We start from the raw sequence: 26,559 nt of genomic DNA on the forward strand, positions 1-26,559 counted from the left end.
CATAAAATTCTTCACAACCTTATAATAATGTGGATCGACCAATTTATCTGGTATTTCTGCTGAAATTATTTGATTTATGTCTCCAACATTTGGACATTTATTGTAAAGAAAGAGCAATATGTGTTAATGAGGCAACCCTCGCTTTTGGAATTCAATCGTATATATCACTGCAAAAAATAATAATTTGTGATATGGGCAAGTGGTTGTAATTTATATGTAAAATAAATTCTTTATTAAATCTGATTATAAATGTGATAATAATTTAATATAAAGCATGAATTCTATACCTGATTTAACTGCTCCAAAAATTTGTTTCTCTTTCAAATCCTTTATTAAATGGTCCAATTTGATTTTGAACACCCTAGATAAAATGTCCGGGTGATCTTCTGGTTGTAAGCCCCTACTCTTTACAAATCGACTAATCTCAGGCCACTTTGGGTTGCAAGTAAATGTGATGAAGAGATCTGGATATCTAGCCCATTTGCAAATTGACATAGCATCTTGATAATTTTGAATCATGTATCGTGCACCCCTTGTGAAGCTGGATGAAAGATGTGACGACTCGGCCAGTCGTCTCATGAGTTACCATTCTATTTCCCCCATTTCTGCTTTTTTATGCTTTGTTTATCCGTGTTATGTGGTATCGAGTTAGACGGATTGAATCCGAAATAATTTTGGTAAGGTTTGAGACACTTAGTCTCTTTTGAGAAAGCTTAAGTTGGAAAAATCAACCGGATGTTGACTTGTGTGTTAGAGGGCTCGGATGTAAGTTTTGATGGTTCGAATAGCTTCGGGAAGTGATTTGGGACTTAGGAGTGTGATCGGAATAAGTTTTGGAGGTTCGGAGTAGATTTAGGCTTGAATTGGCGAAGTTGATATTTTGGTGATTTCCGGTTAGTAGGCAAGATTTTGATATAGGGGTCGGAATGGAATTCCGAGAGTTGAAATAGTTCTGTTGGGTCATTTAGGGTGTGTGCAAAAAAAATTCAGATTATTCGGACGTGGTTTGGTTGGGTTTTTGATCAAAAATGGAATTCAGAAGATTTTGGAAACTTAGGCTTGAATCCGATGTGTTATGGTTGATTTGATATTGTATGAGGCGTTTTGAAGATTGGTACAAGTTTGAATAAGGTTTTAGGATATGTTGGTGCCTTTGGTTGAGGTCCTGGGGGCCTCGGGGTGATTTCGGATGGTTGACGGGGAGTTTGAGAAATTGGTGCAGCTGCAGATTTTGCTAGTTCTAGTATTTCCGCACCTGTGGATTGGGGACCGTAGGTGCGATGCCACATATGCAGGAAAGCGGTCACAGAAGCAAAAGTTAGGAAGATGGAAGGAGCCACATAAGTGGTTATATGGACCGCACATGCGATGTCGCACATGCGGGAATGGCACCGAAGATACGGAAAAGGGTGAGTTCAGTGATTTTCACAGAAGCGGATAAAGAACCACAAATGCGGTACCGCAAAAATGGTAAACAGGGCCGCAGATGCGAAAATGTCTAGGCATAAGGTATAAATTGTGTCCTTCGCGATTTCGAGCTATTTTCACCATTTTTATCTCGGCTTTGGAGCTTTTTGGACGATTTGAAAGAGGGATTTCAAGGGAACTTCATTAAGGTAAGGAATTTGGACTTAAAACTCGTTCCTATGCTATTATTACACGGATTAGAGCTAGAAATCATGGAAATTAAGGGTGAAAATTGGGGAAGCTAGGGCTTGAAAACTTAGACCTTTGCTTGGGGATTTGAAGGACCATTTGAGGTCGGATTTCAGAACTTTTGATATGTATGAACTCGTGAGGAGATAAGGAATCTCTCAAGTAAAAATTATCGAATTCTGAGACGTGGGCCTAGAGGTCGGGTTTTGGTAATTTTGGGATTTGTCGTATTTTGATTATTCTCTCTTGGGCTCTGTTCCCTTAGCAAATTTTGATGTGCTCGTTCTGATTTTAGATAGATTCGACGCGAGTGGAGGCCGATTCGAGGGGCAAAGGTGTCGCGAGCTGGAGATTTGACCGGTTCGAGGTGAGTAATGATTGTAAATGATGTTCTAAGGGTATGAAACCTCGGACTTGCACATCATTCTGCTATATTGAGGTGACGCACACACTTGATGACGAGCGTGGGGTCGTGCACTGTTAGGGATTATGACTTAGTCTATCCCGAATGACTATTTTACCGCATATTTGACTGAAATCTATTTGCTATCATTATGATTTGGGCTGAATGCCATATTTGGGCCTTGTGCCGACTATTTGAACCCTTCGAGGATTTTTACTGGTATTTCCTTACTGTTTTGACTTTATACTGGAACTCAGTCATGTTATATTTCATTGTTTTTGTACCCAACCATGTTTACTCTGTTTTAACACTTACATGATCTTTTAAATGATATTTTTGGGCTGAGAATCATGTTTTACTACTGCCCGAGTGGCTTGTGAGGATTTTTGACTGAGTAAGGCCGAGGGCCTAGTGATGATGCCACAAGGTGGCTTGATATTGTGCTTGGGCCGTAAGGAACCCCTCCAGGAGTCTATACACCCCCAGTGAGTGCGGGTACCCATTGCGATGTGAGATTGAGCCCGAGGGGCTGGTATTATTCTATGTGATTGCCCGAGGGCTAGTACTATTCTGAGATTGAGCCTGAGGGGCTGGTATTGTTCTGAGATATTGCCCGAGGGGCAGATTTGTTGATATTGTGCCTGAGGGTCAAACATTTATGTGTTTATTTTCATAATTTACTGTCAATTCCCTGTTTAATTGTTGAAAAAGGCTTTTCATAAAGTTAAATTGAATTAAAGGATTTTTGCCTATCTTACACTGGTTTTACTATTTTAATGATTTTACTACTTCATTATAGCATGTTTTGTGCCTTACGTGATTTTCTGCTTTCAGTCTTTATTTATGATTATTACTCACTGAGTTGGAGTACTCACTTTACTCCTTGCACCCTGTGTGCAGATTCAGGCGTATCTGGTCCCGCTCCCGAGTGTTGAACATTTCTGGCTCAGGCGGATTCGATGAGTTTCTAGGTAGCTGTTGGCGTTCGCAACCCGGAGCTCTTTCCTATCTTATTCCTTCTTGTTCTTAGTTTCTGTATTAAACTCTGTAGTTATATATATTTGGAGTATTCCGTTTTTTTAGATGCTCATGACTAGTGACACCCTGGTATCGGGCTGTGTTGAGTTATTTTCTACGAATTATGCTATCATCTGTTAACTTTGGATTATCTTATCATGCTTTAGATTTATTTCTTATGGTTTAACTGTTAATAATTGTAAATGGGAAGTGTCGGTTGGCCTTGTCTGCACGAGAGGTGCCATCACGACCGGGTTTGGGGTTTAGGGTCATAACAAGTTGGTATTAGAGCCTAGGTTACATAGGTCTCACGAGTCATGAGCAGGTTTAGTAGAGTCTCGCGGATCAGTACGAATACGTCTTTATTTATCCTCGAGAGGCTGTAGAACCTTTAGGAAAAATTTCACATTCTTGAATTCTTATCGTGCGGCTGTAGAACCTTTAGGAAAAATTTCACATTCTTGAATTCTTATCATGCGTCCTTGATTTAACTTGAAAAGTAACTCTTTGAATTCCTTCCACGCATTCGTATGCGCTCATGAGCGCTTAGTATCCGATATGCATCGATGGCTTGTGATTTCCCCGATCAAGGGGTGAAATGTGATATCTGTGTGTTGATGTTGGGCCAGTCGGGAAGACTTGAGGCCGGATTTTTGCCTATAGCTTGAGCCCTGAGCTTTTGATTTTGTGAGCGCGTGTTTCTGGATCCATATGTTCTATTGTGCCCCTATTAAGGGAGGTGATGACTGGATAGTTACGTGATGTGTATGATGTGACTGCGAGATGTATTCATGTGATTTAAAAGCGACGAGAAGGGTCTGCTAGAGGATAGAAGGACTATTAGGTGCTCGATTTTCATCTTGATTTGAGGAATAGCCCCGAGTTATGGTAGTATAAAGAATCATTCCATGTTTCCTAGTTGGAAGTGGAATAAATTTCATGTCGTGGTCTGAGTTCAGACTCAGGAAGTTTAAATGACTGCGTAATATTTATGACGGTGGAAGGTATACAGAAATGTTAGTTTGAGGCAAAGCAGGTGGGGTTATCTCCTGCGGATTGTTCTGAAGTTTGCATAATCCCTTGTGTTATTTATTGGAAGATCTCTATTACCGAGGAAATATATGTTTTACAATTTGAGTTTGGGTTGCTCAAGAGAGTAGGCTTGACTACTACGAGAGTGAATGCGAGATTTGCAGAAGATATAAAGTACCAGATGGTCTGTGTTCCACGAGCGTATGAAGGATTGAGTTTAATCTTACTATGGTATTATGGCAGCAATAAAGTATATGTGTTATGAGTTATTGTGTATGTTTTGGTATATGGCTTCGAGCCAAGTGGGGGAGTCCACTATCAATTAGTCAATTGCATGGTTATGTGCTATGTTGGTTCCAGTTTGAGGCGTGCGGGTGAATCAGTCATCGGTTTCAGCGCCAGTTACTTCACTACCACCCGCCCAGTTAGCTAGGGGTTGCCCCAGAGAGGAGAGGTCGATCAGGTGGCGGTCAGGCCCGATTCTATGCAATTCCAGGCAGACCCGATGTTATTGCTTCAGATGTTGTTATTATAAGTATTGTTTCAGTCTGCCACAGAGATGCCTCTGTATTATTTGATCCTGGTTCTACCTTTTCTTATGTGTCATCATACTTTGCTCATTATTTGGATAAGTCCCGTGAGTTTCTTGCTTCACCTGTTCATGTATCTACTCTGGTGGGCGATACTGTTATTGTAGACTGTGTGTACCGGTCGTTTGTGGTAACTATAGGGGGTCTAGAGACCTGTGTGGATCTTTTATTATTGTGTATGGTGGATTTCGATTCCATTTTGGGCATGGATTGGCTATCTCTGTGTCGTGCTATTCTGGACTGCCATGCTAAGATTGTCATATTGGCTATACCGGGTGTGCCAGGGATTGAGTGGCGAGGTGTGACTGATTATGTTCCTAGTAGAGTGATCTCATTCTTGAAAGCCCAACGTATGGTTGGGAAGGGTTGTCTCTCATATCTAGCCTTTGTGAGGGTGGCATGCCACCGGATAGGGATATTGACTTTGGTATTGACCTGGAGTTCGGCACCTAGCCTATTTCTATTCCGTCGTATCGTATGGCACCAGCGGAGTTGAAGGAATTAAAGGAGCAGCTTTAGGAACTCCTTGATAAAAGGTTCATTCGGCCTAGTGTGTTACCTTAGGGTGCGCCAGCTCTATTTGTGAAGAAGAAGGATGGCACTATGAGAATGTGCATTAATTATAGGCAATAGAACAAGGTAACAATTAAGAACAAGTATCCTTGCCTCGTATTGATGATTTATTCGACCAGCTTCAGGGAGCGATAATATTCTCCAAGATTGATCTCCGTTCAGGTTATCACCAGTTGAAGATCAGGGACTCGGATGTTCTTAAGACAACTTTCAGGACCCGATATGGTCATTATAAGTTCTTGGTGATGTCTTTTGGGCTGACCAATGCCCCAGCAACGTTCATGCATTTGATGAACAGTGTGTTCCGGGCTTATCTTGACTCATTTGTCATAGTCTTCATTGATGATATTCTGGTATATTCGCGTAGTCAGAAGGAGCACGCGGAGCATTTGAGAGTTGTGTTGCAGAGATTGAGAGAGGAGAAGCTTTATGCAAAATTCTCCAAGTTGTTCAGTTCAATGGCTTTCTTGGGGCACATGGTGTCTAGCGAAGGTATTCAGGTTGATCCAAAGAAGATAGAGGTGGTTCAGAGTTGTCCCAGACTGTCCTCAACCATAGAGATTCGCAACATTTTTGGTTTGGCGGGTTATTACCGACATTTTGTTCAGGGATTCTCATCTATCGCATCGCCCTTGACCAAGTTGACTCAGAAGGGTGCCTCATTTGTATGGTCGGACGAGTGTGAGGAGAGCTTTCAGAAGCTCAAGACAGCTTTGACCACATGTCATGTGTTAGTTTTGCCATCAGCTTTAGGTTCATATACCGTGTATTGTGATGCTTTGAGAGTTGAAATTGGTTGTGTATTGATGCAAGAGGGTAGAGTTATTGCTTATGCTTCTCGTCAATTAAAGCTCCATAAGAAGAACTACCCCGTTCATGATTTGGAGTTGGATTCCATAGTTCACGCGTTGAAAATTTGGAGGCATTACTTGTATGGTGTGTCTTATGAGGTGTTTACTGATCATTGTAGCCTCCAGTACTTGTTCAAATAGAAGGATCTCAATTTGAGGTAGTGTAGATGGTTGGAGTTGCTTAAGGATTATGATATCACTATATTGTACCATGCGGGAAAGGCCAATGTGGTGGCCGATGTCTTGAGCCGAAAGGCGGTAAGTATGGTTTAGGGTTTAGGGTTTAGGGTTTAGGGTTTAGGGTTTAGGGTTTAGGGTTTAGGGTTTAGGGTTTAGGGTTTAGGGTTTAGGGTTTAGGGTTTAGGGTTTAGGGGAGTTTGGCATATATTCCAGCTGGGGAGAGACCTCTTGCAGTTGATGTTCAGGCCTTGGCCAATCGGTTCGTGAGATTAGATATTTCAGAGCCTAGTCGGGTATTGGCTTGTGTGGTTTCTTGGTCTTCCTTATATGATCGCATCAGAGAGCGCCAGTATGATGATCCGCATTTGCTTGTCCTTAAGGACAAAGTTCAGCATGATGATGCTAGATATGTGACCATTGATGATGATGTGGTGTTGAGGATGCAGGGCTGGATTTGTGTGCCCAATGTGGATGGGCTTCGGGAGTTGATTCTGGAGGAGGCCCAAAGCTCGCAGTATTCCATTCATCCGGGTGTCGCGAAGATGTATCAGGATTTGAGGAAGCACTATTGGTGGAGGAGAATGAAGAAAGATATTGTGGGATTTACAGCTCGGTGTCTCAATTGTTAGCAGGTGAAATGTGAGCATCAGAGACTGGGTGACTTGCTTCAGTGGATAGATATTCCAGAGTGGAAGTGGAAGAAGATCACTATGGACTTTGTTGTTGGACTTCCATAGACTTTGAGGAAGTTCGATGCTATTTGGGTGATTGTGGATCGGCTGACCAAGTCCGCGCACTTCATTCCTATGTGTACTACCTATCCTTCAGAGCGGTTGGCAGAGATCTATATTCGGGAGATTGTTCGTTTGCATGGTGTCCCAGTTTCCATCATTTCAGATAGAGGCAGTTAGTTTACATCGCAGTTTTGGAGGTTTGTGCAGCGAGAGTTAGGTACTCAGGTTGAGTTGAGCATAGCTTTTCACCCTTAGACGGACGGGTAGTCCGAGCGCACTATCCAGATATTGGAGGACATGTTGCGTGCTTGTGTCATTGATTTCGGAGGGTCATGGGATCAGTTCTACCGCTCACAGAGTTTGCTTATAACAACATCTACCACTCAAGTATTCAGATGGCTCCATATGATGCTTTGTATGGGAGGCGGTGTAGATCTCCAGTTGGTTGATTCGAGCCCGGTAAGGCTAGGCTCTTGGGGACAGACTTGGTGCAGGATGCCTTAGAAAATGTGAAGGTGATTCAGGAGAGGCTTTGTACAGCGCAGTCAAGGCAAAAGAGTTATGCTGATATGAAGGTTCGGGATGTGTCCTACATGGTTGGCGAGAAGGTTCTATTGAAGGTGTCACCCATAAAGGGTGTTATGAGATTTGGGAAGAAAGGGAATTGAGTTCGCGGTTCATTGGGCCTTTTGAGGTGCTTCGGAGGATTGGGGAGGTGGCTTATAAGCTTGCTTTGCCACCCAACTTGTCGAGTGTGCATCCAGTATTTCATGTTTCTCTGCTCCGAAATTATATTAGGGATTCGTCTCATGTTTTGGATTTTAGCACAGTTCAGTTGGATGATGATTTGACTTATGATGTGGAGCAAGTAGCTATTTTGGGTTGTCAAGTTTAAAAGTTGAGGACAAAAGATATAGCTTCAGTGAAAGTGCAGTAGAGAGGTCGGCCCATGGAGGAGGCTACCTGGGAGACCGAGCAGGAGATGCGGAGCAGATATCCTCACCTGTTTGAGGCTTCGGGTGTGTTTCTTGACTCATTCGAGGATGAACGTTTGTTTAAGTTGGGGAAGATGTGACGACCCGGCCAGTTGTCTCACGAGTTACCACTCAATTTCCTCTATTTCTGCTTCTTTATGCTTTGTTTATCCGTGCTATGTGGTATCGGGTTGGTCGGATCGAATCCGGAATGATTTTGGTAAGATTTGAGACAGTTAATCTCTTTTGAGAAAGCTTAAGTTGGAAAAGTCAACCGGATGTTGACTTGTGTGTTAGAGGGCTAAGATGTGAGTTACGATGGTTCGGATAGCTTCGGGAGGTGATTTGGGACTTAGGAGCGTGATCGGAATGAGTTTTGGAGGTTCGGAGTAGATTTAGGCTTGAATTGGCGAAGTTGATATTTGGACGATTCCGGTTGGTAGGCAAGATTTTGATATAGGGGTCGGAATAGAATTTCGAGAGTTGTAGTAGTTCGTTGGGTCATTTGGGATGTGTGTGCAAAAAAATTCAGATTATTTGGACGTGGTTTGTTTGGGTTTTTTTATCAAAAGCAGAATTCAGAAGATTTTGGAAACTTAGGCTAGAATCCGATGTGTTTTGGTTGATTTGATGTTGTTTGAGGCATTTTGAAGATTGGTACAAGTTTGAATAAGGTTTTAGGATATGTTGGTGCCTTTGGTTGAGGTCCCGGAGGTCTCGGGGTGATTTCGGATGGTTGACGGGGAGTTTGAGAAATTGTTGCAGCTGCAGATTTTGCTGCTTCTGGTATTTCCGCACTTGCGGATTGGGGACCGCAGGTGTGATTCCACATATGCTGGAAAGCGGTCGCAGAAGCGGAAGCTGGGAAGATGGCAAGAATCGCAAAAGCAGTTATAGGGACCGCACCTGCGATGCCGCAGATGCGGGAATGGCACCGAAGATGCGAAAAAAGGTGAGTTAAGTGTTTTCTGTAGAAGCGGATAAAGAACCACAAATGCGGTACAGCAAAAGCAGTAAACGGGGCTGCAGATGCGAAAATGTCGGGGCAGAAGGTATAAATTGTGTCCTTCATGATTTCGAGCTATTTTCACCATTTTTATCTCGGCTTTGGAGCTTTTTGGATGATTTGAAAGAGGGATTTCAAGGGAACTTCATTGAGGTAATGAATTTGGACCTAAAACTCGTTCTTATGCTATTATTACATGGACTAGAGCTAGAAATCATGGAAATTAAGAGTGAAAATTGGGGAAACTAGGGCTTGGAAACTTAGACCTTTGCTTGGAGATTTGAAGGACCATTTGAGGTTTGATTTCAGAACTTTTAATATGTATGAACTCGTGAGGAGATAAGGAATTTGTCGATGTAAAAATTATCGAATTCCAAGATGTGGGCCCGGGGTCGGGTTTTGGTAATTTCGGGATTGGTGTCATATTCTGATTATTCTCTCTTGGGCTTCATTCCCTTAGCATATTTTGACGTCCTCGTTCTAATTTTGGATAGATTCAATGCGAGTGGAGGCCAATTCGAGGGGCAAAGGCATCGCGAGCTAGAGATTTGACCGGTTCGAGGTGAATAATGATTGTAAATGATGTTCTAAGGGTATGAATCCTTGGACTTGTACATCGTTGTGCTATATTGAGGTGACTTACACGCTTGATGACGAGCGTGGGGTTGTGCACTGTTGGGGATTGTGACTTAATCCATCCCGAATGACTATTTTACCGCGTATTTGACTGAAATCTATTTGTTATCCTCATGATTTGGGTTGAATGCCATATTTGGGCCTTGTGCCAACTATTTGAACCCTTCGAGGATTTTTACTGGTATTTCCTCACTGTTTTGACTTTATACTTGAACTCAATCATGTTATATTTCATTGTTTTCGTACTCAGCCATGTTTACTCTGTTTAATCACTTACATGATCTTTAAATGATATTTTTGGGCTGAGAATCATGTTTTACTACTACCCGAGTGGCTTGTGAGGATTTTTGACTGAGTAAGGCCAAGGGCCTATGTTGTGACAAAACATTTGATACTGATTATGAGGCCGAGGGCCTGAGATACGTAAGCCATGAGGTGGCTTGATTGATATGAGGTCGAGGTCCTAGTGATGATGCCACGAGGTGGCTTGATATTGCGGTTGGGTCGTAAGAGGCCCCTCCAGGAGTCTGTACACCCCCAGTGAGCGCGGGTACCCATTGTGATGTGAGATTGAGCCTGAGGGGCTGGTATTGTTCTATGTGATTGCCCGAGGGACTGGTACTATTCTGAGATTGATCCCGGGGCGAATTTATTTATACTGTGCTCGGGGGCGAGCCTTTATGTGTTTACTTTTCATAATTGACTACCAATTACCTTCTTAATCATTGAAAAAGGCTTTTCATGAAACTACATTTGAGTTAAAGAATTTTACCTATCTTTCATTGATTTACTGTTTTTAAGTAGTTTTACTGATTCATTATAGATGCTTTGTGCCTTACGTCATTTCTTGCTTTCAGTCTTTAATTACATTTATTACTCACTGAGTTAGATTACTCACTTTACTCCCTGCACCTAGAAAGAGTGAGTACTCAAACTCAATGAGTAACAAATGTAATTAAAAACTGAAAGCAAGAAATCACGTAAGGCATAAAGCATCTATAATGAATCAGTAAAACTATTTAAAAACAGTAAATCAGTGAAAGATAGGTAAAATTCTTTAACTAAAATGTAGTTTCATGAAAAGCCTTTTTCAATGATTAAGCAGGTAATTGACAGTCAATTATGAAAAGTAAACACATAAAGGCCCGCCCCTCGAGCAAAGTATAAACAAATTCGCCCCTCGGGCAACATCTAAGAATAGTACCAGCCCCTCGGGCAATCACATAGAACAATACCAGCCCCTCGGACTCAATCTCACATCACAATGGGTACCCACGCTCACTAGGGGTGTACAGACTCCGGGAGGGTCCCCTTACGGTCCAAGCGCAATATCAAGCCACCTCGTGGCATCATCACTAGGCCCTCGGCCTCATATCAATCAAGCCACCTCATGGCGTACATATCTCAGGCCCTCAGCCCCATAATCAGAATCAAATGTTTTCTCACAACATAGGCCATCGGCCTTACTCAGTCAAAAATTCTCACAAGCCACTCGGGCAGTAGTAAAACATGTTTCTCAGCCCAAAATATCATTTAAAAGATCATGTAAGTGTTAAAACAGAGTAAACATGGCTGAGTACGAAAAACAGTGAAACATAACATGACCGAGTTCAAGTATAAAGTCAAAACAGTGAGGAAATACCAGTAAAAATTCCCGAAGGGTTCAAATAGTTGGCACAAGGCCCAAATATGGCATTCAGCCCAAATTATGATGATTTCAAATAGATTTCAGTCAAATACGCGGTAAAATCATCAATCGGGATGGACCAAGTCACAATCCCCAATAGTGCACGACCCTACTCTCGTCATCAAGCGTGTGACTCACTTCAATATAGCACTACGATGTGGAATCTAGGGTTTCAAACCCTCAAAACATCATTTACAATCATTACTCACCTCGAACCGGTCAAATCTCTAGCTCGCGACGCCTTTGCCCCTCAAATCGGCCTCCACTCGCGTCGCATCTATCCAAAATCCGAATCACGACGTCAAAATATGCTAAGAGAACGAAGCCCAAGCAAAGATAATCAAAATACGACACAAATCCCGAAATTACCAAAACCCTCGAAAGTAGCACCAATCACCCTCTCCCTAGTCATGAGAATACGAAGCTGATAAGTGAGGCCATCAACAAACCTCCTAATCCTCTCTCTATCTATCGGAACCATCCAAATAGCATGGCGAGCTAACTCGGAGAACCTCATCTTGTACTACGTCACAGTCATCTCTCCCTGACGCAACCACTCAAACTCCCTACGCAGCTCCTCCATGCGGGATTGCGGCACATACTTCTCCAGAAAGAGAACGGAGAATTGCTGCCAGGTAAAGGGTGCTGCACCAACAGGCCTACACCTCTCAAAAGCTTCCCACCAAGTGAAGGCAGCTCTAGAAAACTTATAAGTAGTGAAAGCGACCCCGCTGGTCTCCAGAATACCCGTTGTATGAAGCATCCTCTAACACTTATCTAAGAAACCATGGGCATCCTCGCCCTCTGCACCACTGAAGGTCGGAGGCTGCAGTCTATCAAACCTCTCCAACCTACGTTGCTCATCCTCCGGCATTGCAGGAACTACATAGTCCTGAGCAACTGCAACCGGCTGGGTTGGATGTGCCCCTGGCGTCTGAAGTCCCTGCATGACCTGCTCAGGGGTGCGAACGGCGTGACTAGGCCAGTGCAAACTGATAAAATCTGAGCCAAGGCCTTCTGAAGATCCGGAATCACAATGGGCACAGCTGGTGCCTGAGCTGGTGTTGTTGGAGCATCCATAGCTGGGACCTGATCCTGAACTGGGGCAGCTGGTGGATCTGCAGGTGCTGCCCTGGCTGCTCTACCCCTACCACGACCACGGTCGCGTCCTCAACCTCTGGTGGCCACAGCTGGTGGTACTGGGGGTCGTCCACCCTGACTAGTAGCGCATGTCCTCACCATCTATGAGAGAATAGAACAAAAGAAATTTAGTACTCGGTTCAACAAATTCGCACGACAAGAATTTTAAGAATATGAAGTTTTTCCTAAAGGTTCTGCAGTCTCTCGAGGATAAATACAGACGTCTCTGTACCGATCCGCGAGGCTCTACTAAACCTGCTCATGACTCGTGAGACCTATGTAACCTACGCTCTAATACCAACTTGTCACGACCTTAAACCTGGGTCCGGTCATGATGGCGCCTCTCGTGAAGATAAGGCCAGTATCAAATGTTTCCTCACAACATAGGCAATCAGCCTTACTCAGTCAAAAATCCTCACAAGCCACTCGGGGCAGTAGTAAAACATGTTTCTCAGCCCAAAATATCATTTAAAAGATCATGTAAGTGTTAAAATAGAGTAAACATGGCTGAGTACAAAAAAAGTGAAATATAACATGACCGAGTTCAAGTATAAAGTCAAAATAGTGAAGAAATACCAGTAAAAATTTCCGAAAGGTTCAAATAGTTGGCACAAGGCCCAAATATGGTATTCAGCCCAAATCATGATAATAGCAAATAGATTTCAGTCAAATACGCGGTAAAATCATCAATCGGGACGGACCAAGTCACAATCCCCAATAGTGCACGACCTCACGCTCGTCATCAAGCGTGTGTCTCACTTCAATATAGCACTACAATGTGCAATCCGGGGTTTCAAACCCTCAGAACATCATTTACAATTATTACTCATCTCGAACCGGTCAAATCTCTAGCTCGCGACGATTTTGCCTCTCGAATCAGCCTCCACTCGCGTTGAATCTATCCAAAATTAGAATCACGACGTCAAAATATGCTAAGAGAACGAAGCCCAAGCAAAGATAATCAAAATACAACACAAATCCCAAAATTACCAAAACCCGACCCCCGGGCCCGCATCTCGGAATTCAATAATTTTTTCATCAATAGGTTCCTTATCTCCCCACGAATTCATGCATATCAAAAGTTCTAAAATCCGACCTCAAATGGTCCACCAAATCCTCAATCAAAGGCCTAAGTTTCCAAGCCCTAGTTTCCCCGATTTTCACCCTTAATTTCCATAATTTCTAGCTCTAATCCGTGAAATAATAGCATAGGAACGAGTTTTAGGTCCAAATTCCTTACCTCAATGACGTTCCCTTGAAATCCCTCTTTCAAATCGTCCAAAAAGCTCCAAAGTCGAGATAAAAAATGGTAAAATAGCTCAAAATTCGTGAAGGCTACAATTTATACCTTCTGCCCAGACATTTTCGCATCTGCGGCACGATACCCGCTTCTGTGGTACCGCATATGCGATTCTTCTTCCGCTTCTGCGAAAATCACTTAATGGACCAAAACCGCTTCTGCAATCAACCTTCCGCTTCTGCAATCAACCTTCCGCACTTGTGCCTTCGCAGGTGCGGTCCATCAACCGTATCTACGGTCACTGTCTTTCCAGGCATTTCCGCTTCTGCGATCCATTATCTGCATCTGCGACTTTGCTGATACGGTCCCCTTAGCCGCTTCTGCGGTTCCTGACAACTTCTCTAGGTTCCGCTTCTGCGACCACTCTTTCGCTTATGCGGTGCCGCACCTGCGGTCCCCAATCCGCAGGTGTGAAAATACCAGAAGCAGCAAATTCAGCAGCTGCAACAAAGTTCAAACTTCTCTGTCAACCATCCGAAATCACCCCGAGGCCCCCGGGACCTCAACCAAAAGTATAAACATATCCCAATACCTTATTCAAACTTATACCAATCTTCAAAACACCTCAAACAACAACAAATCAACCAAAACACGTTGGATTCAAGCCAAATTTTCTAAAATCTTTCAAATTCCGCTTTTGATCAAAAACCCAACCAAACCACGTCCGAATGACCTGAAATTTTGCACACATATCTCAAATGACACAACGGAGCTACTGCAACTCTCGAATTCCATTCTGACCCCTACATCAAAATCTCGCCTACCAACCGGAAATTGTCAAAATATCAACTTCGCCAATTCAAGCCCAAATCTACTATGAACCTCTAAAATTCATTCCAATCATGCTCCTAAGTCACAAATCACCTCCCGAAGCTAACCGAACCATCAGAACTCACATCCGAGCCCTCTATCACACAAGTCAATATCCGATTGAATTTTCCAACTTAAGCTTCCTTAAAAGAGACTAAGTGTCTCAAACCTTACCAAAATTATTCCGGATTCGATCCGACCAACCCGACACTACAAAACACGAATGACAAAGCATAAAGAAGCAGAAATGGGGAAAAATAGAGCGGAAACTCATGAGACGACTGGCCGGTTCATCACAAATAGATTCCTTATCTTCCCACAAGTTCATACATATCAAAAGTTCTGAAATCCGACCTCAAATGGTCCTTCAAATCCTCAATCAAAGGTCTAAGTTTTCAAGCCCTAGTTCTTCAATTTTTGGCTTAATTTCTATGATTATTTAGGTGGAATTCACATTAGAATCGAGTTTTAAGTCCAAGAATCTTACCTCCAAGTGATTCCCCTTGAATCCCTCTTCAATCCCCTTCAAAAAGCTCCAAAAACGACCAACAATGGAGGGAATAAACCCCAAAATCGCGGACAAGACGAGTATTTAAACATTCTGCCCAGGCCTTAATCCCTTCTTCACGAACGCGATCAACGCCTCACGTTCACTAAGCACAAAAATGACTTTGACCAAAAATCCTCTATGTGAATGCGACATGCCCATCGCGAAAGCGATGACTCCTCAGCTTGACCCTTCCCGAACGTGCTCCCTCACCCGCGAATGCGATGAAGAAAACACCTCAACACCCAACTGGCTAATTTCCTCTATGTGAACGCGGAGCTTACCTCGCGAACGCGATGAATCGCTTTCCAGCCCTTCGCGAATGCGGAGCCTTCCTCGCAAACGCGAAGGCCAAAATCTCAGCCTTCTCCAGCTAATCCTTCGCGATCGCGGCTCCCCTCTCGCAAACGCGAAGGTTATTTGTCTGCAACACTGAGCAGCAGATTTCTGCAATTCCAAACTTCATGAAATGGTCCAATTGACCACCCGAAACTCACCCGAGGTCCCCGGGACCTCAACCAAAGGCACTAACATATCCCAAAACCTTATTCAAACTTGTACCAATCTCCAAAACCCCTCAAACAAAATCAAATCAACCAAAACACATTAGATTCTAGCCTAAGTTTCCAAAATCTTCCGAATTCCGCTTTTGATCAAAAACCCAACCAAACCACGTCCGAATGACCTGAAATTTTGCACACACGTCTCAAATGACACAACGGAACTGCTGCAACTCTCAGAATTCCATTCCGACCCCTATATCAAAATCTCACCTATCAAAGGAAAATCGCCAAAAATCCTCTTTCGCCAATTCAAGCCTAAATCTACTCCGGACCTCCAAAACTCATTCGGATTACGCTCCTAAATCCCAAATCACCTCTCGAAGCTAACCGAACCATCGGAACTCACATCCGAGCCCTCTAACACATAAGTCAACATCTTGTTGACTTTTCCAACTTAACCTTCCTCGAAAGAGACTAAGTGTCTCAAACCTTATCAAAATCATTCTGAATTCGATCCGACCAACCCGATACCACATAACACGGATAAACAAAGCATAAAGAAGCAGAAATGGGAAAACCGGAGCGGTAACTCATGAGACGACTGGTCGGGTCGTCACAAGTGAAAAATATATTACATAAACTAATATATTGTTTGAGTAGTACTATTTAACGTAATAAATTTTGTGAAGTATCACCAAAAAGAAAATTCACACAGAACCATAGTTTCAAAATTTTCAGAAACTTCTACTAATTAGGAAAATAAACAAAAGCAAAATAACTAAGCAAATTAAAGTATAATGTTTAAACGCGAAAATGTCTTTCATCGGCCAGTCCTTTACATATAGGAGGTATAAATATATAACTTTATAACCTCACTTTCTTTCTGTAGAGCATCTAAGCGGCACACAAGTTTGACATCGTAAATTCTAATAATAAGGCATAACCGTTACCCTTTTTAAAAGCACTCTCCATGATAGTAGTAGGATTAGCAAAGTGTATAAATGATAAAACAGAAAAATGAGCTAACTATTAGAAGTGGAAAAAGTTAGGGAAACTATCAAACGAATAATGATTCCCGTAGCTTAGGTGAGGACAACATCATGATTCTGATTATCCTCCTCTTCATGCTTTATTTCAGTTTCACAAAGACTTCCATGGAACTGATAAACAACGATCAGTTCCGGTTTGTAATGATCCACCTTTATTTCCTTAATAAATTCGATCTCTTCATTAGCCCAAAAAAAGAGAGCAGAACTATCCAACATCCTTAATTTCCCTACTAAATTCGATTTCTTAATTAGCCAAAATAAAAGAGTAGAACTATCCAAGGTACTTCAGTTAGTAGGTTAATTCACATATGATATTACAGCTTGTTTGGATGGTTGTTCCCCATTGTATTGTAGTGTATTGTTATTCCAAAATAATGTTTGTTTTGATTGTTTCATTAAAATTGGTTGTATTGTATTGTTAAATCCATTGTTCCGGAACAATGAAAAGTCCCCTTTTTGAAACAACCGATTTGGTGTGGTGGGATTGTTTCCTATTTTTCTTTCCAATTATGCCCTAACTTATTACTCCACAATTCTATTTTAACCTTTACCTTTTTTTCTATTTTAACTCCAAATCTCAAACCTATAACCTACTTTGTTTTTTTCCAAAACCTCTGCTGCCAACATTAAAGGTGTTTTGCCGCTTTCTGTTTATTTTTTTTCCTAATTTGCTTTTAACTCAATTTTAATTAGTTGTGCTCCTTTGTTTTACCTTCTTCTGTCTTGTTCCTTTGATATACTTTCTTAAGGTGTTTTGTCTCCTTCTGTTTTGTTTTTTAAATTATTTTTATACATAAATTTTAATAAAATTAATATTTAAACAATTGAGTGTATTTTAGTAAACTTATCAGTTACAGTACAGTATGATACAGTCAAACCAAACAGCAAAATATTATTTAACAATAACAAACAATACAATCTATCCAAACATTATATTCATAAAATAATACGATACAATACAATACATTATAAAATGATGGGAACAATGATCCAAACAGAGTGTTAGAGGTGGAGTCGTTTAATAGAATGAATCTTACCAGAGTAATGCGGAAGTTTCTTACACTTCATATATTTTAAAACATAAACTAAAAATAAATAAAAACATATACGAAGGCGATCCCTAAAAAACAACAAATTAACTACGCGTTTGGTAAAATTAAGAGTGCTTATAAGTTAAGTGCTTATAAGCCAAAAATAAATCAAAAGCCATAAGTTGGTCTCCCCCAACTTATCAAATTTAAGCTTATAAGCACTTTAGGTTTGACCAAAATATTTACTATTCTAACCCTAAAATAATTCTTTTTAAACAAAACTCTTCGTATACTCAGTTCTTCAGCTGTTTATTATTAATTTCAGCACTTTTATCCAAACATATAACTGCTTATTTTTTAAATCAGCTTCCGCACTTAAAAGTGTTTTTCAGCACCTAGTACTTATCTGCTTAAATCAGCTAAGCCAAACGGGCTCTAAGTTGCTAACTTCAAAGTCCAACTCAGAAAAGAAGCAAGATGATCAATGTAGCAGAAACTTAATTGGATGGTTTCCAATGAAACGTCAATATTGCATCACAAAGCAATAATTTCATTGTGCTGCACATAAAAATTTACTTAACTAATAATTTATGGAAGTCTACAGTGGACAATGACAGAGTTTTAGAGACATCCAATCGCCACGGAAAAATTAAAGAATGACGTGTTTCAATTAGCCAAGAACAGAGAAGACGGCTTAGGAAATATGTAGTACTATTTGAAAGCATTGAACAAAGAAACTCTGTTTAAGCAGAAGTCGGGCAAATCTGCAATAGTGATAAAAGTTCATACCTTCGTTATTCAAGGAATATTTAGGCTGTTTCTGCTTGCGTATGTTCATTCCATTTTTTGTTGCGAGTTCATTCTCTTCTTTCATGTCAAATTGAGGAGAAACTGACTTAGGTGTGACAAGTTGTAGAGTTGTCTGTTGAAGAGAAAGCAGTTGACAATACAGGGTATATACTGTGCCTCACTCTTTTTTCACTTTAAATTGTGCATTTGTATTTCATCATCTTTTTATGTAATATTTTATTTTATTTTAATATAATTCCCATCCTTTCTTTTTCTGGATACAATAATATTGAAGTTTTGGTGTGTAGTAATGGTTTTCACTATTATGATGAATTTCTTTTTCCTTGCAATAGTTATCAAAGGGACCACAATATTCACCATCATTATCAGTGCAAATACATTTTAATTTCTTCCCCGTTTGTCTCTCAGCTAAGGCCTGAAATTCCTTAAACACGCTAAGTGCTTGATCTTTAGATTTCAAAGGATACACTCAGAGCTTACGAGAATGATCATCAATGAAGGTCACAAAGTAAAGTGTACCACCTTTTGATTTTACTTTAAAAGGACCACACAAATCAGAGTGTACTAACTCTAATAAATCGGGCTTTCTTGAGGGAGGATGGCTATGAAAGGAAACCCTTTTCTGTTTGTCAGTTAAACAATGTATGCACATTTTCAGCTTTGCTTGTTTCACTCCAGAAAACAAACTTTTCTTGGCCAAACACGTAATCCCCCTCTCACTCATATGTCTCAATCTTCGATGTCACAATTCTGACAAAGTATCACTTTCCACCAGATTTATTGAGTGATTAAAAATAGAGCCCTGTGTCACATATAAATAACCAGACTTGACTCCTCGAGCCACTACTAACGAGCCCTTGGTGAGCTTCCATTGGCCATTAAAGAGGGCATTATGGTAACCTTTATCGTCTAATCTTCCTGCGGAGATTAAATTGAAAGGAAAGTCTGGAGCATGCTTGACATCTTGAAGAACTAACATTGAACCATTATTAGTTTTCAAACAAACTGTGCCAACAGCAAACACCTTAACTTCACTGGCATTGCCCATTTTTAACACTCCAGAATCAACAGGAGTATAAGATGAGAAAAAGTCTTTTCTTGGTGTGAAATATAGCTCCAGAATCTACTATCCAGCTCGTCTCATGGGATACCAAATTGATGACATTTTCATCATAAGCAAAAAAAAGGTCATCTCGAACAATAGCAGCAACATTGTTCTCGTTATTTTCAGCTTTCTTTCCTTCTCTAGTGTCTTGATTCAACTTGCGGCAAAACCTTTTGATGTGTCCTTTCTTGCCACAGTGGTTACATGTAATATTATAGTATTTGGACCTTGACTTACTTCTACTTTTACCTCTATTCCTTGAGCCTCTTGCTCTATCTCTCCCCCGGTCTTCAGTAACCAAGATATCTGTTTGTGAGGACGAACCCTGAGATTCTCTCCTTACTTCCTCGTTCAACACACCACTCTTGGCATATTTCATGGTCACCTTACCTCTAGGAGCTGAATTTGTCAAAGAAACACGAAGAGTTTCCCAAGAGTCTGGCAGAGTATTAAGAAGCCAAAGTTCTTGTATCTCATCATCAAAATTAACTCTCATTCCAGATAGCTGATCAAGGATGCCCTGAAAATCATTTATTTGATCAAGGATAGGGTTGTCTTCCTTGTATTTAAAGGTCATCAATTGCTTTAGCAGAAACAATTTGTTGTTCTCGATTTTTGAAGCATAAAGAGTCTCTAGCTTTTCCCACAATGATCTCGCATGTATCTCGTTCACAATATGGTTGCGAACATTATCTTCAACCCATTGTCGTATATATCCACATACTTGTTGGTGCTCGAAATCCCAATCTTCATCGGATATACTCTCGGGTTTATGAGCTGAAAAAATGGGTAGATGCATCTTCTTCACGAACAACAAGTCTTTCATCTTGCTTCTCCAAACATTATAATTTCTCTCATTTAAACATACCATCTTTCTCATATTCACCTCCATTCCGTAATAACCCGGATAAATAACCAAGGCTCTGATACCACTGTTATGACGAGGAAGAGGCAAATCCGAAAATTCACCACAACGTAAATAGAATTAGGTCTTTGAGGAGAAAGCAATAGTGTATTTAAAAATTATGCTAATTTTTGGCTTTATTTTGTGGTTATTGCATTTTAGGAACTTTTTTTTCCTTTAACTTATCTTTAAAATTATGCTCGTGATATGTATGATGTAATACCATGAGATATTTCATAATGTTTGCCACTTTATTTTTTTAATTTATCATCAATTACGAAATCATACTGGTTATTTAGCTTTAGCCATATGAGAGACAAAAGACGTCTCCATGGGTGAATATTTTAAAGGCAAAGCAGGTTGTGAGTTTTGCCTGCAAGAGTTTTTTTTAACGTTTATGTATTATTTTCTTTATCTTATATCTTTAATACGATACTCCTGATGTATATGGTGTAATAGCATTACACTTTAATTCCCTACTGTGTGCGATATTGGAATTTTAGAATATGAATTTGTGCCTGAAGATATATGTTTTATATATTTAATATGATGCTCGTGATATATGTTTGATTATGTAGTTTTAGCCATATGAAAGACCAAAGTCCTCTTTATCTTCTTTATCAATTAAAAGCGACGAAGATTGTTATTTTTTCCTTTAAGAGTACGTTTGTAGTGTTTATGCATAATATGTTCTTCCATATTTTTTATAATAATATATTGAAAAGAAATTTTAGATCATATGTTGTTGTATAATATCATAACACATTCCTTTGTGGCTAAAATATATAATTTTGGATTTTGATATTCTCACCTAGAAACTTTATTTTAGGCAGAAAAAAAAATCGCTGTTCAATGAACAAAACTCAAATGTTTTCTTTTGAAAAATTAGGATTGATACTACCATAAAATAATTTTATGTTATTTTGAACTCATTGATATGGAGAGACTCGTTCTTTATCTTGTAGCACCAAATATTATTAATTCCTTCTTTTTGCAGAGAACTTTGACATCAAAATGATTCAGAGATAATGCCACTACTGAATGTGTCCAAGCTTTTCATCACCGATAATGGACTATTCAGATAGTACGCTAAGCTGCTCTAAAGAACACGGATGCTCTGGGTCTCTTTTATCCCTCACGAAATATATTCCAATTTTCAAATTAAGGTTTCACAAATTAATTCAATCCCACTAAATTCAAAAACAATTCAATCACCGAATGTTTTGCGACTCCCAATTTCAGTCAATCAAAAGAAATTTTAAACCTAAATTTGAAACTAATAACTTGATGAAAATTATGTCTTTTACGACTATTACTGAATATCTTTGGGGTTCCCAAGTGAAGTGACATAATTGAGTAACCAAATTATAATGGCCAGTATCAACATTCTGACACAATTCATTAACTGATAGCCTGGAACAACTTGGTCAATAACAATTCTTTGACAAAATTAATAAGCTACCAGCTATAGTATTGCTTCATCATTCATGTACAGGTCGGGTATTCTTATATGTGACTAATTGACTAACAAACGATCGTTACAAAGGACCATCACTTTGATAAATATATCCGTAATTGTCCTTGTCTGATTTGTCCTTTATATGAAGCAACGAATGTAAAAGTCTTAATTTAATGTATTAAGATCTCATTGATATGCAGATAGTCGATTTTTAATTTTTAGCATGTCCTGCCTTTGTCTGACTTATCCTGAGCCTATAGGAATCGACCTATGTTTTTCCGATTTGTCCTGCACTTGTCGGCTTATCCTGCGCCTGTCCGAATTGACCTATAGTATGTCCGACTTGTCCTTTATCTGTCCAACTTACCTGGTTTAGCAAGCAATACCCCCAAAAAAAAAAAGATCCACCTAGTTCACCAAGTAAAGTTCAATGACTTTGCTGTAGTAATTAAATGGTGACCGGAATGAGTGATAAAGAAGATTAAATGAAACATTTTCTCCTAACCTTTAAAGTAGTGAAAAAGAACTCTCCTGGACGTAATTGCAAAAATCGAACAACTTGTGCTAGAACATGGGCTTCAAGAATCAAGATAATTTATTTTGAGAAGGCAAAACATCCCACTATAGCAGCACCAACGGCCAAAACAGAGACAAAGAGTCTCTGACGCAAATCCTCCAAATGATCAAACAGAGTCATTTCTTTATCATCGGGTAGGAGTTCTTTACTGGGGTAAAACAATACTCCCTTCACTATCTGATTCACTATTCTTAAATACACTCTCGCTTGAGCCATCAACAACATCTGAATTTCAAAAATAAAATGCATTATAACGATAAAATTACACCCAAAACTATTTTGCGATCATGGACAATCACCGGCTCACAGCACAATGAAAAAAGATAATAAAAGAAAAGAACCATTTTTTGTACGATAAGGGTGTTGTTCTGGAGAGTTGCATCGTAGAGGTGTTGATAATTGTACAACTTACGTCTGTCCGACTTGTCCTCCACCTGTCCAACATATCTGGTTTAGCAAGCAATACCCAAAAACCAAATATGATAGTGATTTGTAGCCGAGATTATTAACAAAGGAAACTCATAACAACACTAAAAATAAAGTAAAATTCCAACTTTCCCCTTTAATAGTTAGTGGCTTAATGAATTTGCTTTAAAGATTTGATATGATGAGTACATAGGTATCCAACCAACAGAGAAAGTATGAAAGAAAATCAAATTATTTAGACTTTAAGAGCTGAAATAAATAAGTAAACATATCATAATTTATGTAGTCCCTGAAGTATTTAATATGTGTCTCAATGCTATTCGTGTACACTCATTGCATCAATTCTTGACTTTCTTGCGGACAAAAGCGTCAACCAACTGTTGAAAGAATTTAAAAAAGTATTCAAACCCCATCATTCTCTTGTTGCAGCTAGTTCCATTCATTGACTTATATCAGCAGTATGAGATAGCTTTGAAATCTGTATAGATTCAAAGCTGCCATAAAACAACAAAGTTCACCTTGACATTAATGTAGATAGCTTGATAGAGAAATAACTATATATAGAACCAGTGTAACATTGAGATAAGGCAAAAAGTAACCAACAATGGCAAGTAGCCTCTTTACTAATTAACAATTAAATGGAGAAGTAAAATTGAATGGACTTCTTATCTATATGAATAGGAAAACATTAATAACAGAAAGGACCATGAAAAGTTTCAAATATCTTGTCCATTGAAATCTCCACATTAAGTAAAACTGAAAAGTTAAACAGGAGAAGAAAGGTGAAATGATTCAAATATACTATTCATAACTAATAAGACTACTAATAATATACTAAAGTAACTAATCAAACAGTTCTTGATTTCTCGAATTGTAACATTCACAAACACCTTATGATGTTTTCTTCTTCTTAAATACTCTTTTGATTTTATTTCCTGACAATTGTGCATTCGGATCTTCTTCAACCATTGTTGCGGCATTAGTTATACCTATCTTGGCAGGTGTATTTGCAATATCGGTTAAGTCGTTATCTTCAGTGGAATCCTGCATATATAAAATACAAAATTAGTGTAAATCAGTAATGAACTTATAGTTACTATAGCTTTATTAATTTATGCCCTACAAATAATTTAATCAAAAGAATGAATAATCTAAAAAATATAAATAGTGTGTTCATAGCTTCCTATAGAAAAAACAAAGTGAACATCTAGAACTTTTAAAGTTATGAAAAAACTACTCCAGATCTGAAAATTTATTCAGAAAGAAATCCTTCGAGATATGTAAGTAGCTTTAATGTTAAAGGACATATTAGCTATGTATTTACCTCGCATTCCTTCTCTCCATCTAAGCTTTGATTAGTATTGAAGTCAGGGTCCTATCAAAAAAATTAAAAAATGAGTTTGAAATTATACAAAAAAATATGTAATTTAACAGAAACTCACAATTTAAATATGTTATGAAGTTTGTAAGCGAAGATCACATACATTGAAGGTATCTGAATGTGGAGCAGGGCTATATTTGTTTATCAGTTGCTCGTCATCTGTAAGTTTAACAACACTGTAAACTTTAGCTTGCAATTGAATGTTCGACCTTTTGATAATAACCTTAAACATGAATTTCCTCTCAAGAACATTGTTCAAGTCCATTGGATAGGAACACTTATCAACAGCACCAGTATTCTAGAATGAAATTTCGCGTTAGAATGTTCCAAATAACAAATATAAATATAATTAGTTGATATACCTCAGGTAATCCTTCCTTCAATTCATTTGCGGACTTGCCTATAAGAAAGATGGCTTCGCGGTCCCAGAGCAACAGCGAAACAGATCCAGTATTCTAACCTGAAGCATGTACCTAAATACACATGTGATTTGAGATATAAATGTACATTTTGATGCATTAAGGAAATAGAGCTTGTGTTATTACCTAGTCACCGCTGAGTAATCTTCATTTTTACATTTTTGGTTTGGGCAAAGATAAATGTTTCCCGATTTATCCACCTTCTTTTGACACTTCTTACAGCCAACGTACGACCACCCTTTTTCAAGTTCTAAATTTTCAATACTTGCAACAATCCAACAGGGACCTTCCTGTTGAATAAATTGATAAGACAAATGTAATAAAAAGACATAAAAAATATGGTCTATCAGAATATCAAAGAAATAACATAAATGTAATTCAAGAACTTTTCATATTCTAAATTATCAACCACTTTTTCAAACCATAAAATAAGAGAACTAAAGGCCAAAACTAAACTTGAAATGTAATGTAAAGACATAAAAAAGATGGTCCATGTGGCGAGTCATTGACATGAGGAAAGGATAGATACCTCTATGATATGGATTATGATTTAGAGGAACTATGCCGACATGCCGTTGATCGCAAGCAAGGCGAATTAGTTGATATCAATTTGTAGTATTTTGCCACTGATAAGTTGCTTTCTTACATAGCAGAAAGTTATATTCTGTCTTTCTTTAGTTTAAGCTTACAGTGTAGGTGCATTGTTTGTTTGATGTTTGTTATTTTTGTTTATTTGTTTATCAAAGAAAGAAGATAAATGTAATGTAAGAACTTTTCATATTCTAAATGCTCAATCACTTTTTCAAACCATAAAATAAGAGAACCAAAGGCCAAAAGTAAACTTGAAATGCAATGTAAAGATGTTCTTTACATTGAAAGAAAAGATGTTCTTTCAGAATATCAAAGAAAGAAGATAAATGTAATGTAAGAACTTTTCATATTCTAAATGCTCAACTACTTTTTCAAACTATACAATAAGAGAACCAAATGCAAAAAATAAACTTGATATTTTAATTTTCAGTGTAGGTATCTAAATGCTCAACCACTTTTTCAAACCATAAAATAAGAGAAACAAAGATGTAAATTTTTCCAACTTTTAACATGAAAGACCAGTTAAATTAATACTACACAAGTTAGTTCACTCACTTGCATGGACTCCTGTCACGATCCCGGTTCGCCCTCCGTGAACCATCATGAAGGCACCTAGTCTTCTACGACTAGGTAAGCCTAAATTGCGGAAGATAAACCAAGTGCGGAATAAAAACAAATTAAAACAGAATGAAGAACGATAAAACAGTGTTTAAAAGTACTGCTCGGCATACACAATATTTAACTCTCAAACCAATATATACTTCAAAGACCTAGAAACCTATGAATCACAAGCTAAGGATCACTACACGGTATTCTAACTCCAGAACATCTAACAAGGAAAAAAGAAATACACAAGGGCAAATGTTTAAAAGCTAGAATAGAAAGGGACTCCTCGGTCTGCGGACGCGGCAGATATACCTCAAAGTCGTTGGAGCAGTCGCCTCACCTCAAGGGTGATAGGAATGAGTCGCAGTACCTAAATTTGCACATGAAAAACATGCGCAGAAGGGGCATGAGTACACCATAGCGGTACTTAGTAAGTGTCAAGCCTAACCTCGGTCGGGTAGTGACGAGGAAGGTCAGGGCCCTACTGAGATAAAATAAAGAGTATAAGACATGACAGTATAAGATAAGCAGTACAGTTGAGAACTAACGATAAGAATTTAAC

General features: G+C 39.2%; 1 protein-coding gene across 3 annotated transcripts; it reads right to left on the bottom strand.

Moving 5' to 3' along the window:
• Positions 1-22,804: 22,804 nt before the first annotated feature.
• LOC107799016 (uncharacterized) lies at positions 22,805-25,383 on the bottom strand. Of its 3 annotated transcripts, XR_012694518.1 has the most exons (7): positions 25,330-25,383; positions 24,927-25,090; positions 24,744-24,854; positions 24,485-24,540; positions 24,325-24,375; positions 23,990-24,044; positions 22,805-23,008 (listed from the first exon to the last, which is right to left on the bottom strand). XR_012694518.1 is itself a non-coding variant. In XM_075220862.1 (3 exons), the coding sequence occupies exons 1-3, from the start codon at positions 24,644-24,646 to the stop codon at positions 23,892-23,894; spliced, it is 366 nt and encodes a 121-aa protein (XP_075076963.1). In that variant the 5' UTR covers positions 24,647-24,675; the 3' UTR covers positions 23,872-23,891. The 3 variants fall into 3 exon arrangements, 1 of the variants encoding a protein (XP_075076963.1); XR_012694517.1 differs by lacking the exon at positions 22,805-23,008 and having other exon boundaries at positions 23,906-24,044; XM_075220862.1 differs by lacking the exons at positions 22,805-23,008; positions 24,744-24,854; positions 24,927-25,090; positions 25,330-25,383 and having other exon boundaries at positions 23,872-24,044; positions 24,485-24,675.
• Between the last annotated feature and the right edge of the window lie 1,176 nt (positions 25,384-26,559).

The sequence above is a fragment of the Nicotiana tabacum genome, chromosome 8 (assembly GCF_000715075.1).
Source record: "Nicotiana tabacum cultivar K326 chromosome 8, ASM71507v2, whole genome shotgun sequence".
In the NCBI taxonomy this organism is placed as follows: Eukaryota; Viridiplantae; Streptophyta; class Magnoliopsida; order Solanales; family Solanaceae; genus Nicotiana; species Nicotiana tabacum.

What these genes read in the sequence shown, in the direction of transcription:
- LOC107799016 (XM_075220862.1), bottom strand. Translation starts at nt 24,646, where the DNA reads ATGGACTTGAACAATGTTCTTGAGAGGAAATTCATGTTTAAGGTTATT. An exon ending in CACATTCAGATACCTTCAAT is followed by an intron (nt 24,376 to 24,484) that starts GTATGTGATCTT and finishes TTTTTTTGATAG; the next exon opens with GACCCTGACTTCAATACTAA. An exon ending in ATGGAGAGAAGGAATGCGAG is followed by an intron (nt 24,045 to 24,324) that starts GTAAATACATAG and finishes TTATATATGCAG; the next exon opens with GATTCCACTGAAGATAACGA.